Genomic DNA, 17730 nt, shown 5'->3' on the forward strand with positions numbered 1-17730 from the left:
GGGCCAGCCTAGGTCTCTATTTATTTAATGTCAAATAATTAGTGGAAGACAGGAGCAAGGAGACAAAAGACAAAATCATGCAGGATTGAGAAGAGTAACAAGGATTCACCTGGTTTTGATCAGGGCTTAGCAGGAGGTGAATTTAGAATTCATTTTCTCTGCTTTCTTACATCCATTTGACAGAGAAAGAATGGGAAAGGAGAGGGAGCTGAGGCACCAGAGCTGGAGAACCATGCTTGGATATGTTTGATTTCTCAATTGTGGAAAGCTCTCAGGGGCTTTTTCATGGGGTAAGAACCTCTTTGGTTTCTCAGTGTCAGCCATAGCAGACATGGCCTGGATGTGCCCCAGTATTGAGAGGCTGGAGCTCCTCTGGGGACATGGGAGTCATGCCATGACTGGTGAATACCAAAGGAGCACCAAAATGACTGTGCCCATTGTTCTGCTGCCCATGGAGCCTCCTAGTGCTCCAGAAGGACATCCCATCGCCAGGCAGTGATGCCACATTCCTGAGGATGAGCAGGTGCTGGCGGATCCCTGTGAGGGGTCAGTGGTGCCAGCTGAGGGGTGACACCAGGCTTTGCCACAGCACCACTCACTCTTCCTGTTCCTAACCCTTGGAGGATTGCATTAAAATTTTCCATTCCATTTTCACAACCAAGAATGGAAAGTTTCAATGAAGACCTCAAAATTTAGTGGCAAATTACCAGCATTGTTTTTCGAACAGAGGGAAAAAGACCCTGTTGAGGCTGTAGCACGCAGCTTTTCCGGTGTGAAGCTGTGGTTTGTGAGCCCCTTGCTGCCCCCCTTTTCTTTGCAAAGCTGCAGCACTCAAAGGGCTTTGCAGAATGTCAAGTGCAACAGCCACCAACCAGGCATTCACACTATTTTTCCACTGCAGCCAGTGTTTCCAGTTTGGTGGCCAGTACTGCCCACTGCTCCGGGTGCTCTGTGTGCACGTCACTTACCTTAAAATCCAGAATGCAAACCACAAACCCTCCCGTGCTCTCACCTCTCCTTGGTGCAGCCTTTAACTGACCATAGGGTGGAAACTCTCCATAATCTGCAGGCTTGTTGGTACCTCAGATGAAAGTTTGATAGGAGACCTGGATGTGTTGTGAGTTTTCCTTGTGGGAAACTTCCTCTCTTGCTCAGTACATCAGCAATTTGTGGTGGTATCTTTTGGGGGCTGGGGACAATGTGCCAGTGCCCCAGCTCCAGTTAACAGTGGACAGGCTGCTTTTCTGCCTCTTTAATCTAAATACCACAGATTCAAACTAGAATTAAAAAAGAACTTTATGTTTTTCTAACTCTGTATAGACTTAAGGTAAATTTCCTGCTTGGCTCCAACATATATTTTTTTTGGCTGAACTGTTCAAGTAGGTGAACTGGTCTGGTTATCTCATTTCCAATTCTCACAATCAGGTTTCTGTTGGGTTCAAGGCACTGTTTGATTGTTGTCCTCTGAGTTCATCTCCCTTCCAGGCTCTCATAGCCTTGGTGCAATCTCCAGAGCTGATGTCTTCTGTCACCAAACCAGAGTCCTGCCGTGTCTGGTCTCCTTTGCTGCACACTGGCCTTCTTCCCCAACCACCCTGGGCAGGAAATCCTGGTGGAGATCCCTCAGGGAGTTTCTGGGTCCATCTGTGTGGTGCAGGACTGCCCCAGGCAGGGTATTGCTGTGCATCTTTACTGTTAAAGTCTTTGAGAGGGAATTAATTTCCACAGCTAATGGAAATAGAAGAAATGTTCCCACTTCTGTTCTCCACCTCTCCTGCTGGCAGAGCTGGCAGGATGGAAACCCATGGCTTGCTGGAGACAACTTGCTTCATCCATTTTGTGGTCCAATTAATGGTGTTTGCTGGCTTGTACAGCTTATTTCTTCTCAATTTTGCATTTATTTGAAAAAACCCCAACCCCCTCTGTTGATTCAGACCTGTAAGATGCAGCCCTAAGCCACAGCACCCTGTTCAAAAGGGGCAGGGCGGGAGGGATGGTGGCATCAAAAAGCAGCAGCTGGTTTAATGCTCTCCTGCCATCAACAAAACAAACTAGATTTGGTGTTGAGTTCACTTTTAACAGCCTGGTCCCCACCAGCACTGCAAGAGGAGTGTGATTGCTCTTCCCATGCCTGTTCTCCTGCAGGCACCACTGCACTCCCTGTTTGTGAGTGTTGGACTCAGAGGACAAGTGGCAAATCACATCTAAACAAATCTTGCAAACTTTATTTTATGCGCATTAATTTATTTTCATTTATGTGTTGCAAATACAGAACTGCAGAAGGATTTTATAGAGAGTGGGAAATACAGGGGAAGGTGAAATTTGGAGTAGGTGGCTCTGAAGTGTTGCATGAAAGGACAACCAGCCCTGACTTGGCCATAAAAATTGGGTTAAGACAGGTACTACCATGGGAATATCAACTCTTTTCCCAGCAGGAAAAGCAAATTGGATGTCGGCAGGTAGGAAGGAAATTAGATATAAACCAGAGAAAATTAGATTAGCTATAAACCAGAGAAATTAGATATAAATTAGATATAAACCAGAGAACACAGCTTTGCCATTGTGTGGTCCAATGGACCGCAGCCAAGGCATGGTCCAATGCACTGCATAAATCCTGAGTGCTGTGGGCTCTTCTCACCCCTCATCTCAGAGAGGGAACTCAAGTAAGAAGTAGTAGAGCAAGAAAAGGTTCAAAGCAGGACAAAATGTAGGATCAGAGGTCTGGGATGGATTTTGTTTGTTAAGCTAGGACTCTTTACCCTAAATTTAAATGGATTTACACTGAAGGTCTCCAGGGTAAGGAGTGGCTGGAAAGGAGTGGAGAGGGGTTGATTATTCTCTGCCTTTTCCAATACTGAAAGTAAGGGGTAGCAGGTGAAGCTGATGTTGGATGAGGCTGAAAGCAAAAGAAATCCTCCCCCCTGGGTGTTCCTGACAAAGGACACTGTGGATGCAGAGCCTGGACAAATGCTTGGGAGAGAGGCTCATTGTGGGTTACTCAATAGACAGCAACAGGCTCAGGAAATCCATTTAATTAAAAATGGACTGAACATTAAGGGAGTGTCATATATGATTTTCTTGTCATTATTACTTAGCTATGTGCTCACAGCCAGTGTTGGGTACAGGATTCATGTCTGCATGAATCTTTGCTTTGAAACAAACCTGTCATTTTTATATTCCTAAATATGAGATCTCATTACAATGTGTCATTTTAAGGAAGCCATTTGTTACAAAACTCCACATCCATTTCCTCTGAAATGCTATTAATTTTCCAATTATCTCATTCTTTAATGCTGGGCACTTTAATCTTCCTTAGCTGTTCACCCTGCACAAAGACATTTATCCCAACAAAAGATCCTGTGGTTTTTCACAGGAGAACATTTATCCCCCTTGGAAAAGGGATAATTGCCAGCAAAGATGTTTGACTCTGGGCAACCACCTCAGTTTGTGTTCCAGCTTTAGGAAAGCAAGGAGTGATCCAAGTTTGGAGACCAGGAGAATTTGCACAGAGGCATCTTCCTTCCCCTGGCATTTCCTTGGGGATATCACCTTGGGCTCTGCACATTGGGATGTGACCCATATTTTTAATTGTATCAAAATTGTCCTGGCTATGGCAGTGATGGGTGTCAGATTAAAATGAAAGGACCTGAGGAAAGGCATCAATTACAGTAATGGCTGTTCCACCACTGCTCTGACTCATTTCCTCCTGCATCCAGGTGACTTGAGACATGTATTTTAATAACAGGAATGTCATTTGCAGCTCATTGCTCAGGGCAGGAATATACAACCCCAGGCCCCAGGAATATTTTGTGTTAGGCAATACCCTAACCTGAATTTTGCATTCAGTGTTGATGTTAAGGCATCATGTTTTGAGACCCCAGAGCTGGGCATCAGTGCAGCCCAGCACCTCTCCCTAAGGCATCAGTCAGTGAGTTTACCTCGTGCTTGTGCTGGATGATTGCACTTGGGCTTTGTTGAAGAATGGCAGCAGTTCTTCTGTGACCCTGCCTGTAAGCCAGGAGCCCCCAGAGCTCAGCATCTCATCCCTGCTGTGCCTGAAGAGGGGTCAGGTATTGATAGGACAAGGGGAGCTGTCCTCAGGTTTAGCCAGGGGAGGTTCAGTTGGATATTAGGAAAAATTTCCTCACTGAAGGAGTGGCTAAGAACAGGAACAGGCTGCCCAGGGTGGAGTCACCATCAATGGTGGTGCTCAAAAAACAAGCAGACATTGCACTTTGGCATTGAGGCATTGGGTCAAAGGTTGGACTTGATGGTCTTGGAGGTCATTTCCAACTGAAATGATTCTCTGTGCTCTGGTGGCACTCAGGTGTGATGCTGCCATGTGGAAGAGCAGCATGCACGCAGCTCCTCTGAAAATGCTGTGCCTGTGCCCAGAGGCAGCTGCCCAGCAGGAAGGGTTTGAGCTGCATGTCATGCTGCCTGCACAGCCCACAGCCCAGCAGGGAGGGTTTGTGCTGCATGTCATGCTGCCTGCACAGCCCACAGCCCAGCAGGAAGGGTTTGTGCTGCATGTCATGCTGCCTGCACAGCAGGATGTGTGGTGGGTGAGATCACACACCCAGCTCTGGGCACAGAGACGTCTCCTAAGCCACAGCCCTCCTCCCTGTGGAGCCCTGTGGGGAGGGAGGGTGGTTGCACACCAGATTTTGGTGCCTGACCTCCTGGCTGGATGCTCTAAGCAGCAAAGCCAGCTGGGGCAGGGTCAGGCTGGCTCCTCTGAGCACTGCCAGGGTGCCCATGGTGGTTGGCACAGCCTGGGGGGTCAGCACAGAATCTCAGAATTGTTTAGGTTGGAGAAGAACTTTAAGGTCATTGAGTCCAACCCTTGACCCAGCGCTGCCAAGGCCACCACTAAAGCATGTCCCCAAGTGCCACATCTTCATGTCTTTTAAACCCCTCCAGGGATGGGGACTCCACCACTTCTTCCACATTCCTTCACTTCCTTCAGTGAAGAAATTTTTCCTAATATCTGATCTGAAACTCCCCTGGTACAACTTCAGACCATTTCCTCTTGTCCTGGCTTTCTTTGGAGGCGTCCATTGCTCCCAATGCTCTGCAGAAGGAATTCCAGAGTTTTTTTGGTGTTTCCCAGCAAAGCTCAAGCTCTTGGAAAAAAAAATCAGTATTGCAAAACTTCTCCATATTTCTTCAGGATCAAGTTTTTTTCTGCCTGATGGAGAGGCTCAGTCCTGGGCAAGACAAAACTTAGCCCTGACTCATTGCTGGGGCCAAAAAAGGCCAAGGAGACAAAATTTGAGGTAGCTGTGTCAACCTGGGTGCCTGAGAGCTCCCTCCAATCCAAGGAGCTTTTGGGAGAGCATGGAGAGGGCTTTTGTCACCGTGATATTTTCTGAAAAATCCTCTTTACCAGGATTTCTTCTCCTGAGAAGCTGAGAAGCCTCAGAAAAGAATGAAAACAATAATTATCTGATTCCTTCTGCTGTGTTTGCTGCTTTGGAATGTGGCTTGGACATTGTTCACCAACAGGTGAATGTTTGGTTGGTTCCATGTGAATTGTTTTAACTTAATGGCCAATCCAAGCCAGCTGTGTCAGACTCTGGGGAATCAGTCACAAGGTTTTATTATTCATTCTTGTTAAGCCTTCTGTCTGTATCCTTCTCTTTAGCATAGTTTTAGCATAGCATTCAATATAATATAATATAATATAATATAATATAATATAATATAATATAATATAATATAATATAATATAATATAATATAATATAATATAATATAATATAATATAATATAATATAATATAATATAATATAATATAATATAATATAATATAATATAATATAATATAATATCAGCCTTCTGAGAACATGGAGTCAGATTCTCATCTCTCACCTCGTCCTGGGGACCCTCACAAACACCCCTGGCTTTGCCATCTGAACAAGTTTCCTTTGCTTATTGACTTCCAGATGAGCCATTCAGCTCTTAGGGATTTGGGGGTTTTATATTAAGTGAACTAAATAATTTTGCTGTGTGAGATCCCTGTTGCAACAACACTTAGATCTGTTGTACCTGACAGAGAAAAGATTCTGAGCTTGATGTCATCACTGGGGGTATTTTTTGGAGTGTTTCGTATCTGGTTTTCATTTATTAACTAGATGAGAAAGTGTAAATAGCAATAATGATTCTGTCTTAAAATTGTGATGCAGCCCCCTTTTATGCACATGTGCATCTTAAAGGCTAAATGAGAAGTTGAACTTTAGTAGAAAAACACAAATGCTTAAGGGAGGAATGTTAAAGGCTTCTGTCATCTTGCAAACATTTAAAGCACGGGTGAGTTTTGCTTCATGTGGAAGAACCATTGGTGTGTGAAGTCAAATTAACCTTTCTCATAGCAAGGTAGTGGAGGAGCAAAATACAAAACTTATATGAATTTATTTTTGACTTGGTCTAATATGTGTTCCACTTAAATGAATGCTGGAATAACAAATATTTGTTTATAATCCCACAGAAGCTGCAGATCTCACCCTGAGTGCACTCATTATAGGTATATTGATATAAACAAGTACTTGTTATTTCAGCAAATAATATATACTTTAATATCCAGAAATTATATTAAACAATAATCAGAATAATATATTAAAACCCCCAATTTCTTGTTTATATGAGCCAAAAATTTAACACATTGGTATTTTTGGCTTAATGAAGTCCAGAGAAATAGGGGCAAAAAGTACTAATGCTACCAGGAGGTAGTTTTTTTATTCCTAGAGGGTTTTTTTGGGGGGATTTCCTTGTAGTTTCTGGGACACATCTGATTTATTCAGTGACAGAAAAAGACATTTAGAAATTCCCACTTAAGAGATCTGACCTGAAAGCTTAGAAGCCCTGCTGTTAATCCATTTCTCCTGCCAGGACAACATATTTAATAAAGAGCTGCAGTGCATGGGGCTGTTCTGGGCGAGGATAAATCTGAAGGAATTTAAACAGCCTCCATGGATAAAGTATCTCATTTTTTTTGCACAGATTTCAAGTTGAATAATTTAATAGAGGTTTTTCAGCCTTTCTCCATTACTGTGCCTTACCCAGCAGTTTCTAACTGAAAAATTGTTTTTTATATATTAGGAGCTTTAAACTCAGAGATAACTTTACTCTTCTGTCAATAATTTTCTTTCAGTTGAATGTTTTCAACTGCACCTGATTTGATTTACTTTTCTGCATCATAAAATCACAGACCATCTACATAAAAATGACTGAGCAGTTTAAAAGAAAAAAGATAAATTGAGCATTTCCAATATTAGATTAACAACTGAGCTATTCTGTAAAGACTGGCATATTTTTAAAAATGCATTTACAGAACTGTAGCAAAACCATAAAGACTGTTTACTGCAATGCCTGAAGTACCTGTATTTATGCTCTGTATCTATGTCCTTTGGATATTTTAATGTTTTCAAGCTCTGCAATGTTCATTGAGAGAATGACTCTTTTATAATATAGAATATGAATAGTATAGTTTTATAATATAGAATATGAATTCTATATATTCATTGTATATAGTCTATATATTCTATATTTTATTTATATATAGATATATATAAAACAATATATAGATATATATAAAACAATATAGATATATATAACAATATATAAAACAGATATATATAAAACAATATATATATAACAATATATATGTTATATATATAACATATATATATGTTATATCTGTTCTATAGCATGTTCTATATCAAATATATAATATATACTATAAAATATCAAAGAAATAATAGTAATAATAAACCAGACTATTGCAACATATTTTGATCTCTTTTACAATTGCTTTCCCAATGATTTGTGGGAATGAGCACAACATAGGTGAAGTTTTGTTCTTGAACCCATACATCTGCAAAACCCTCCTTGTCCTTTTGCCTTTGTCCAAATTTTGTGGTGTCTCCTTTTGTCATTTAAGAGGAAATGGTTTATTTACATTTGAAGCAAGATATTTGATTTATATCTATAAAATCCTGTTATTTTTCCTTCTAGGTATGGCTGCTCCTTGCTGCAGGCAGGATAGTGACAGTGGGAGACAGGAGAAGGCTGATCCATCATTGGAAGGAGTCAAGGAATAAATTAGGAGCCCTCATGTGCCAGGACATGGTGGCATGAGTGACACTGTGATGGACAATGCTGTCACCTGTATCTCTGTCTCTCTGTGAATCCAGGGATCCTGATTTTACAGAGATGCACAGAAACACTTTCCCATTCATTTTCAAGTTGGGAACGTTGTGCCACACCAGAACATGGCATCCCTGACCCTTGGCTGGCATCATCACTGTGCTCTCAGCAAAGAAGCTGCAGGAATTAGGATATCAGGGAACTGGGATAATTTTCTCAGCATCTTTCCATTGGTGTTTCTGTTTTGTGCTTATTTATGCTCTGGGAAAAATAGTCTACAAAATGAGTATCTGTTTTTATCTATCAACTCTCACAATTGTGAAACCTGCTGCTAAAATCTCTCCCAGTTTTACTGTCTAAAGCACTCTATTGATGATTATAGAAATTACTGTTATTTTTTTCATAATTTCTACTGGTAAACTGCCCAAACCTGTTTCAACAGGCCAGACAACATCTTTGGCTGTCACTGTTCTCTCCTGTTTTCACTGCACACAGAGGATGGAGAATCTGGGTGGGTTTTGGGTTGTTATTTTTGGGGTGGTTTTGTTGTTGTTTTTGTTGTTGTTTTGGTTTTGTTTTCTCCTAAATACAAAGGAAAAGTGAAAACTAATTGGGGAATTCAGACATTAAGCAAATTTTTTTGCTGTGGGTGAGCAGAGAGCCAAGGAGTAAATCCCTCTCCCTTGTGCTTGTGTTGTTGGAGTTGGTACAAGTGACTGAAATCCACCAAGACAAGAAGGTGCTGTCCTGGGGAGGGGTTTCAGTCAAGGTCAGACACTGTGAGGATGTCCTGAGTGTGGGGAAGAAGGAGCAGGAGTGGACTGGGCAGGGTTATCCCGAGGCTGCTCACCTTCCTGAGGAAGAGGAGGGTTGGGCTCTGCAGCCTGCGTTTGCTGCTTGGCCATGGGAGGTGGGAGAGCAGAGCAAGGTGTGGGCATTGAGGTCAGGACACCTCAAGAGTGAGAAAAGGAGCTGGGATTTCAAAGGCAGCTGCAGGCAGAGGAAAAGCCCCTGTTTTTTTTAAAGAATAAACCTTTGCTCATGAGAAGTTTCAAAGGGGTTTTCTTACAGCATGGAAAATGTACATGCCATAAAAACCATCTGCTTCTGGGGCAAAGCTCTGCTCGCTACTTGCAGGGCAGGAAAATGATGGTTTTAGTTAATCTGAGCTCTCCCAGAGGATAAACTGTGACGTGTGGGGGTCAGAGATGCTCAGAGTCCCCCTCCCTGCTGCACCTGGGGTGGGTTCTGGTGCTGGTGTCCCCACAGCCATCAGCTGGGTGGCCTGAGAGCCTGGGTGAGTGTCACAGCCTGGGAAAGCTGGCTCAGCATGACCCACTGCCAGCTTTATTTATCCACTGCATCATTTAGGGGAAGCACCAATAGCTGGGCTTGAGACCAAGCTCTACAGAAAATTCAGCATTAAAGAGGAAAGCAGCAGCACCTGCTGCTGGGAGGGAAGGGAGGGGAAGGCCACAGTGGTGCTGCTGTGCCATTGTGATGCTTTCACCCAAAAGCTCATCCCAAGACTGTGTTAGCCCAACCCTGGGGACTCTGGACCACCTTCCCCTTGCTCTCCCAGTAGCTGACCCTGGGCTGGTGCCTGTGTGGGAGCAGATGTAGGGCTGGGGGTGCACCTGAGAGCGAGTGCTCACAGCCTGTCCTCAGCAGGATGCCAGATTTCCAGCCCCAGCTCTGCCTTGGCACCCCCTGGGCAGCAGCTGAGCCTTGTTGCCATCCCTGGGGAGACCCTCCCTGCTTCTGGCATCACTCAAAACTCAGCACCCATGGGCATCACTCAGTGCTCAGCATGCAGGGGTGTCACACAGGGTTCAGGACACAGGGGTGTCACCTGGGGCTCAGCACACCCAGTCAGCCCTCAGGGCAGTTCCCACTGGCCATGCTGGGCTCAGGGCCAGCCCCTGGGGGCCTCTGTTTGCTCTCAGAGGTGCTGTTGACCTTCAGGCTGTGCCAAGTGTTTGGCCTTGTGTGCATGGCTTTGTCTGGTTTTCCTCTCCCACCCCTGGCTGTTGGCAGTCTCCCATGGGAGAAGACACCCTCCCAGATCTGCTTCTCCTGGAGATTTTGCTCTGCTTTAACTCTTTGCTGGTTGGAGGCCATGGTTCCTTGCTTGCCACACAACTGTGTGGATGAAAAGACACCAGCCTGTAGAACAAAATAACTGAGTGATATTTTCACTTTTGGTGTTGAATAAACCTGTGCAGGGTCTTTAAGGTTGCCTCTGGCCCATCCCTGCTGGTTACCCTCAAAGTGTTCATTACCAGATTTTTATCAACCAGTATTAACAGGAGCTAAAAAAGCACCTTTGTGCTGTCCTACAGATGGACACAGAGGAGAGCCAAGGAGCTTTTTCACAGCTTTCCAGCCCATCTGAGTCCCTTTGGTATCGTGGACATTTTCACCCCCAACGGGGGAAGAGAATGATGCATCTGACTCCATCTTATCAGAAGGCTAATTAATTACTTTATTATGCTATCTTATTCTATATTATATTACACTATGTTACATTACATCTAAACTGAATCTGCCAAGCACTCAACTCTGCACACACTGCTCTGAATCTCGTGACTGTCAGCCCACAGTCCCAACACACACACACACCTGGCCTTGATAGGCCAAGGAAACAAAACTCCATCACTTTGGATAAACAATCTCCATGTTGCATTCTACTTTTGCACAAACACAGGCACAGAAAATAAGATAAGAATTGTGTTTTCTTTCTCTGATGTTCAGAGAATGTGAAACCCAGAAATATTCTTGGGAAGAATTGTGCCTTGCTTTTCTCTGCGAAGAGAAATGTGGCGATGCTTTGGTACCAGCCCCTTTCCCCCTATGCAGAGCCAGCCATGGCATTTGTCCTGCTCAGTGTCCTTTGGGAAGTGCTCAGGATGCTGCAGAATCCAGCTTGGTCCTTCTGCCAGCTGTTGTGTCCAGGAGAATGTTGAAGTCATGCAGGAAAGAAATGTCTCTCCTGTGGTACAAGCCCATGTCTGTCCCCTGCCAGGTCCTTCCTGGTCATGTCCTGGCAGTGCTCAGGCTCCTGCAGGGGAAGGTCTGTGGCTTCTCCCTGCCTGCTGAGGCAGGGAGGGCAGTGGGATTTACTGGGATTTACTGGGATTTACTGGGATTTATTGGGAATTACTGCTTGTGGATGCGAAGCCGCAGCCTCCGCCGCAGACCTGGGAGGAGACAAGAGACAGCGTCCGTCAGTCCTGTGCCCCTGTCCCAGCTGTCCATCCCCTCCTGGGCTGCCCCAGGGCCTGGCCCCCTCAAGGTGCTGGCAGGAAACTCACGGTGCAGGCGGTAGGCGATGGGGACCAGGCTCAGCAGGAGCAGCAGGACAGCAGCAGCCAGTGGGATCCAGACCAGGGGACTGCAGGCACCTGGGGAGAGGAGAGCACTCAGCACCTGGCACCACCCTGCCCCAGCAGCTTTGGGGATGGACAAGGGAGGAAAGCAAGGCAGAGGGGTGGTGAGGATGTGACCATCACCCTGGGGTAACCTTTGAAGGATGCCCCACAGAACCACAGAATGGGTAAAGGTGGACGAGAGCACAGTGGGTCACCTGGGCCAACCTCCCTGCTCAAGCAGGGTCATCCCAGGGCACATGGCACAGGTTTGTGTCCAGGTGGCTTTTGCATATTTTTGATGAGGGAGACTCCACAACCTCTCTGGGCAGCCTGTTCTGGTGTTCAGTCCCCCTCACAGTGAAAAAGGCACTGCAGGGAACTTAGCTCTGAGGTCCTGAGACCCTAAACTGAAATCCATCCTACCCCTAAACCTGTGGATGTCCCAGGGAATCCCTCCTAGAGGCAGAACTCAGCTCTATCCAGGGCAGTGAGTCCATCTGGACCCAGACAGCCACTCCTGCAGGGTGACACTGTGGTGGCCCCCACCCCAGGACAAACCCCAGCTGAGCCCTGAGGAGCCCAGGAGCTCAGCAAAGCCTTTTCCCAGGAGCTGAGGCAGAGCCATACCTTCCCTGCCGGCAGCTTTCCTTTTGGTTGTCCGTGGCAGAGGCGTTTTGGACACTGGTGTCTGTGTGGTCTTTGGAGGCAAAGCATCAACTGGGGATAAGGAGAAAAGGAGGATGGTGAGTGTGGCAGAGGGTGCAGAGAGATCTCCAAGAGCAGCCAAGAGAGCCAGCCTTGAACCAGCCCCTTGTGCCTTGAACCAGCCCCCAACAGCGACCCCCTCACTCAGAGGGCTGAGCTTGACCTGACCTGAGCCTCTTGGGGCTCACAGAAGTTACCAAGAGCTTTTAAAAGTGTTAATAAAGTAATGTACCAGGTAAAGAAGGCTCATGCAGGGAAAACCCCCCAATTTTCTTCAGTGACATTTGCTGCCAAGCATTAGCTCACCAGAATTGCACAAAATCATGGGTAGCAGGAGATTTCAGCAGCACTGGAATGCTTTAAGGGATCCCTGGATCTTTTCTTTATTCACATTGCTCTAATCTTTGCTCAACACTTGATTTTTTTTCCTGATAAAATGAGGGTAGGATTTATTATGTTGTGTCTAAACTACAATGGAGCACACTTGTTTCTGAATAAAGTTGGCCAGGAAAATATGCCAGTAATGTCATTAAATAGCTGCAGGTCTGACTGCTCAAACCATATTTATTCAAAATTTTAGGTGATTGAAAACTTTTTTTTCCCTGTAAATTCTTACAGAAACTACCATTCTTTTACATGAAAAGATGAAACATCAGGGCTCTGGGATTTATCTGGAGAACTTCTCCCTTAAATTATAATAGACTTAGGGAAAAGAAACTTAAAGACAACTTGTTTTATCATGAGAACTAAAAGGAAAAAAAGAAAATATCCAGCCAAGCCTGAGTCTTCCCAGAGCACCTGCTGCTGTTTACTTTTTAATTGGTGTCCTTGATCAAGCTGCATTTCAAGCCTGTTTTTCGTGCTTTGCACAGAGATATGTGCCCAGCTGTTAAAAAACAATTCTCCTTTATCTTAAACCAGCTTTTCTCTGAGCCTGCAAGAAACCAAAAGGGATTTCTCATCCAGTTCAAGGTACAGAGTGTATTTGCAAAAAAAACCCCAGAAAAACTGGGACACTGGGTCCGCTTTAGAGCAAGAAGTGGCATTTTGCTTAAATAAGTTATTTGTATCTTAGTTAAATAAGTTATTTGTCTCCCTGAAAGTCTGCAAAAATAGAGGCTGAATCCCACTTCAAATACATTCGTTTTTCTGCATCAACTACTGCTCTGTGGTCAAAAGGAAAATGGGCTGAAAAGAGCTTCTGTATGCCCCAGGTGTCTGTAAAGCCTCTCTCCTCCCATGACACCTGCAGAAAAATGTTATTCCTGTTTGGATCTCCCCAGGGATTCTGGGCTGTGGCTTTGAGGAATAAATCCCATTTCAGTTTTTTTTTTTTGAGGGGGTGGTCTTGAAAGCTGCCATCAGATCCACCCCAGAGATTTCAGGGGTGATGCTCTCTGGCCTCAATGCTGCACTTGTCACTTGGAGTGAGAGTAAGGGAGAATTATGGGATGGAAGGACCTGTGAACTGAGCAGGGCACACATCCAGCCTCTCATCCAGACTACAGCAGGGAATGAGAAAAACACAGGGCATGGCAATATCAGGTCCTGCCAATGAAATCCTAGAGCACCAGGAGCAATGCTGTGCTCAAGGCATGCCCACAGCAGAGCAAATGCTGATGGCAAAAGGACTATCACACGAAGCTGACCTAAATTTTAGCCATTTTCTGTATTTTCTGCTTTATCCGGTCTCAGAGACAAAACCCAGAGCCCCAGCCTTGCAATTCAAAATTGGGATGAGTCTACCAAAAGGAATCAGCCCTTTCCCAGGCTCATCACAGCCTACTGGTGGCACATTTTGGAAGCCCAAGGGTGCTGCTTACCCACTGTGAGCTGTGTCCCAGTGCCCAGGAGGAGCTGGGAGTACTGGGACATGGAGCAGTAGTAGATGCCGCTGTCTGAGGGATGCAGGCCGCTGATGTGCAGGCTGTAGGAGCTCTGGGACCCCGCCTCATGGACACTAAACTTTTTCTCCTCCACATTTCGGCCATATGTGGCTTTGCCCATTGCGTTGGAGAACAACAAGAACTGGAATTGTTGCCTCTCCTGGCTCCAGCGGTACCAGTAGACCCCGGTGTGCTCCTTCTTCAGGTCACAGAGGATTTCAGTTTTATTGCTAGTTTGGGTTAGCATATGCCCTGGAGTTTGGGTTAATAGTAGAGTTGTATAAAAACCTAAGGAAAAAGAGAAATGTACAGTTATTATTTTAACCTCATTGTTTTTCTTTCTTGCAAAATACAGATTTTCTTTCTGGGTTCAATAAAATCACAGTAGACACATAGACCAGGGGGGTCACATGAGTGAGAAACAGGAGCATTTTTATCAGGATGCTCCCATATTCCCTCAGAGGCCTTTTTGGGTTCCCCAGCTATTGTTTTGGCCAAGCCAAATTATACAAGCAGGTTTTCTCTGTGAACATTCCTATAGGAAGGAGGCTCACTGACAGGGAGAGGGATGGAGGGGTGGTTTTGAGGGTCTCCTGGGGGCTGTATGTACAGGGAAGAGCATCCCTGCCTGCCCCTGTGAATGCCCCTCTCCTGCCCTCCTTACCTTTCTCATTTTTCAGACATTTTACTCCTTTTTCAACAATTTTTAGTGCCTCTTAACTGATTTGCCAAATTTTTCTTCTAACAGATACAACACAAACATTTCAGGAGCAGAAAAAGAGACCAAAAAAACATGCAAAACATGTCAAAATGAACCACTTTGATATTAGTTTTCAGACAATAATATTTTTCAAGGGAATTTTGAGACATGGGGAAGGAGAGGGAGTGAGGGGCAGCGGTGGGGTTCAAAGCTTTGGTTTGGGATCACATCTCCCTGTTTGGGCTTTGCAGCTTGGTGGAAATTATCTGAGTCTTGTTTGGCCCAGGCAGATGTGAGGGGTGTCTGTGAGAGTGAGGATATGTCCTTGTGGAAAGGATAACAGGTAACTTGTGATCCTTGCTGTTCAGCAAACAGTCCTGTGAAGCTGCAGACACTCTGAGCCTGAGTGAAAAACAGCTCTCTGGAGATAAGGACTCCTGCTTCCCCCATCTCTTTCCCAGGCATGTTTGAAAGCTGTGCAAAAAGCTCAATAATACATGTTTTTTGTCTTTTTTTTTTTTTTTTTTTACTTTAAAATGTTCCTTTTTCTTCAAAATCCTGAAGTTGCTTGGGGCAGTTTTTTCAGCCTCATGCAGCCCTGTGGTGTGGGGATGGATGGGGACGACCCAAGAACATCTAAAGGCATTAATGTGTCCCAAGGTCCTGATGTCTCCCATGTTGCCAATGGGACAGGCAGAGGAGAGGGCTTTGGTGACTGACAGGGGTCCAGAGCCTTCCTCTGTCCCCACAGCAGTGACCCCAGTGCTGCAGAGCACTAACATTGCAATGCCAATATTCCAGTGTTACACAGCAGCTGCAGCGTTTCACCACATCCTCTGGCTCTGTGATAGCATTAATGTTTTATTAAAATATATAATTTTTAGGCTTTAGAGAGGTTTAAATTCTCTCAGATTAAGAGAGAATTAAATTTAAGGTTTAAATTCTCTCAGATTTTGTCCTGGCAAACACCTGTGTGGTTTTTTAGGGGATGAAATGTGTGTGGCCACGGCACATGGGGGCTTCAGGGTCTCCTTGACTGCCCTGAGGTCTGGCTCTGCTGGGTATGGGAAACATAATTCTCCATGAAAAACTTATCCTTGACCTGTTGGAGACACTGCTATATAAGTCAGAAAAGATAAGAAGAGATTCTGGAAGATCTCAGCTCAGTGCCAGTGGTCAAGCCAGGAGTGAGCTGGGATGGAGACAGAGAAGAAAACTCATCCTCAGTCATCCCTTCAACCCCAAAACCTCTCTGTTCCCTTTCCTGGTGAATATTCAGGGGGACTATGGGGAATCATGGTGCTTGCCCAGACCAGCCTGCAGCAACTTAAAAATTACTCCTTTTCCTTTTGCATGGGCAAAGCAAACTCCCATTTATTGAGGTATTCTCAGTGGGTTCCCCACCTCACAAATCTAGAGGATATCAGAACCTGTAAGGCAGAATGGTTTTACAACACTCCAATTCCAGCTGTGGCCCTTGGGAAATACTCAGTCTTTGGATGATTTAGAAAATTTGGGATGTTTGCCATATTTGTGTTACATAGGTAGTGGAGAATGGAGCTATTTTAACTTCTCCATCAGCAGCTTCCTACAGCCCATCTGCACTGAGGAGTAAAAACTCTGTGGTGTCTCTACCACTATGTATGGAAATATGAATAGAATATAGAATAGAGTAGAATGGAATGGAATAGAATAGCACAGAATAGAATGGACTATTTCAGTTGGAAGGGACCTACAGCAAGCACTTTCTGACCAGTTCAGGGCTGACCAAAACCTAAAGCATGTTATTAATAGAATGATCCAAAACTATTTGAAATAGGTAACAATACCCTGTAGATCTCTACTGTGATGGTATATTTAATCTTCCATCATCCAGCTGCTGGAGTGTGGTGGAGGAGAGGCTCCAGCAGGATTTTAGGTGCCCTCAACCCCTAAGAGATGTGTCCCTCTTACCTGGGATCTGGAGGCAGATGCAGAGACGGAGCCATGGCCGGGCCATGGTGGCGGACTCGGTGACAGAGGGGTTTTGTGCCAAATCCCCCTTTCCACTCGCTGTCACCTCTTGGTGGCAGGGCTGGCTTCACCTCAGGAAGTCCTTGCCCCTCTCTGTGCAGGTCTCTCACCAGCAGCTGCTAAAGAGCCTCAGCCCGGCAGCTTCTTCTGCGCCGAGCCCCAAATCCAAGAGTCTGTCAGGGCAGCGCCCTTTGCTCTCCTCCAGCACTTCACAGGGTACCTTAAATCCCCTTCAGAAAAATAAAACCAAGAAAACTCACTGATTTTTAATTTCTTCAGATTTCTTAATATTTCACCACCTAGTTATTCCTTCTTCTTTTAATCTACTTCTATGCAATCAAAAATTTACAAATGGGACCATGGTCTTAAAGATAAAAGAAGCAAAGGATGAATTTTGGCTGGTTTTCTCCCCGTTGAAATAAAAAAGCATTCAAAACAGGGAAAAGATGCAATTTGATAAATTTGTTTCCTTCAGCAGAATTTAGAGCAGGTGTTTTTCTCTGAAAAATGCTGAACACCAGACCAACTCAACATAAAGCAGAGATGTGAAGCATCACAGAAAGCTTTGAAATCAAGAGCAAGAAACCTCAAACAAATTTGTGGCTGAAAAACCACAAAAATGAGGAAATTCTGCTGGGGCTTTCCACCTCAGAGCAGTGCTGCTTCGGTAGCTGTGACAGCATGCAGCTCATAGGCAGAAATATTTAAATGATAAAGTATCAGAATGACTTTGAAATGTCTGGGAGGAAGAGGTTTGAAGCACTTGGGGTTTAGGATTCAAAGACAAGTACAAGAGGTGAAATTATGGAGATGAAATGGTGTCACCAGACTTCAATATTTTCATGTTTGGGGAAAAAAAAAAATTATTTTTACTTATTTGCTGCCCACTTGGCTGCCAAGTGAGATTC

General features: G+C 44.8%; 1 protein-coding gene across 1 annotated transcript; it reads right to left on the reverse strand.

Moving 5' to 3' along the window:
• Positions 1–11306: 11306 nt before the first annotated feature.
• CD8B (CD8 subunit beta) lies at positions 11307–16808 on the reverse strand. Its single transcript, XM_066549238.1, has 5 exons — positions 16763–16808; positions 14035–14397; positions 12146–12229; positions 11462–11551; positions 11307–11347 (listed from the first exon to the last, which is right to left on the reverse strand). The coding sequence occupies exons 1-5, from the start codon at positions 16806–16808 to the stop codon at positions 11307–11309; spliced, it is 624 nt and encodes a 207-aa protein (XP_066405335.1).
• Between the last annotated feature and the right edge of the window lie 922 nt (positions 16809–17730).

This window comes from Molothrus aeneus, chromosome 4 (assembly GCF_037042795.1).
Source record: "Molothrus aeneus isolate 106 chromosome 4, BPBGC_Maene_1.0, whole genome shotgun sequence".
In the NCBI taxonomy this organism is placed as follows: Eukaryota; Metazoa; Chordata; class Aves; order Passeriformes; family Icteridae; genus Molothrus; species Molothrus aeneus.

Bases quoted from the DNA above. Each gene is read 5' to 3' on its own strand.
- CD8B (XM_066549238.1), bottom strand. From the start codon at position 16,808: ATGGCCCGGCCATGGCTCCGTCTCTGCATCTGCCTCCAGATCCCAG. The intron at 12,230-14,034 runs CTTGGGCTTCCA...CCCCAGTTGATG, and splicing joins CACAGTGGGTAAGCAGCACC to CTTTGCCTCCAAAGACCACA. The intron at 11,348-11,461 runs GTGAGTTTCCTG...GTCTCCTCCCAG, and splicing joins CATCGCCTACCGCCTGCACC to GTCTGCGGCGGAGGCTGCGG.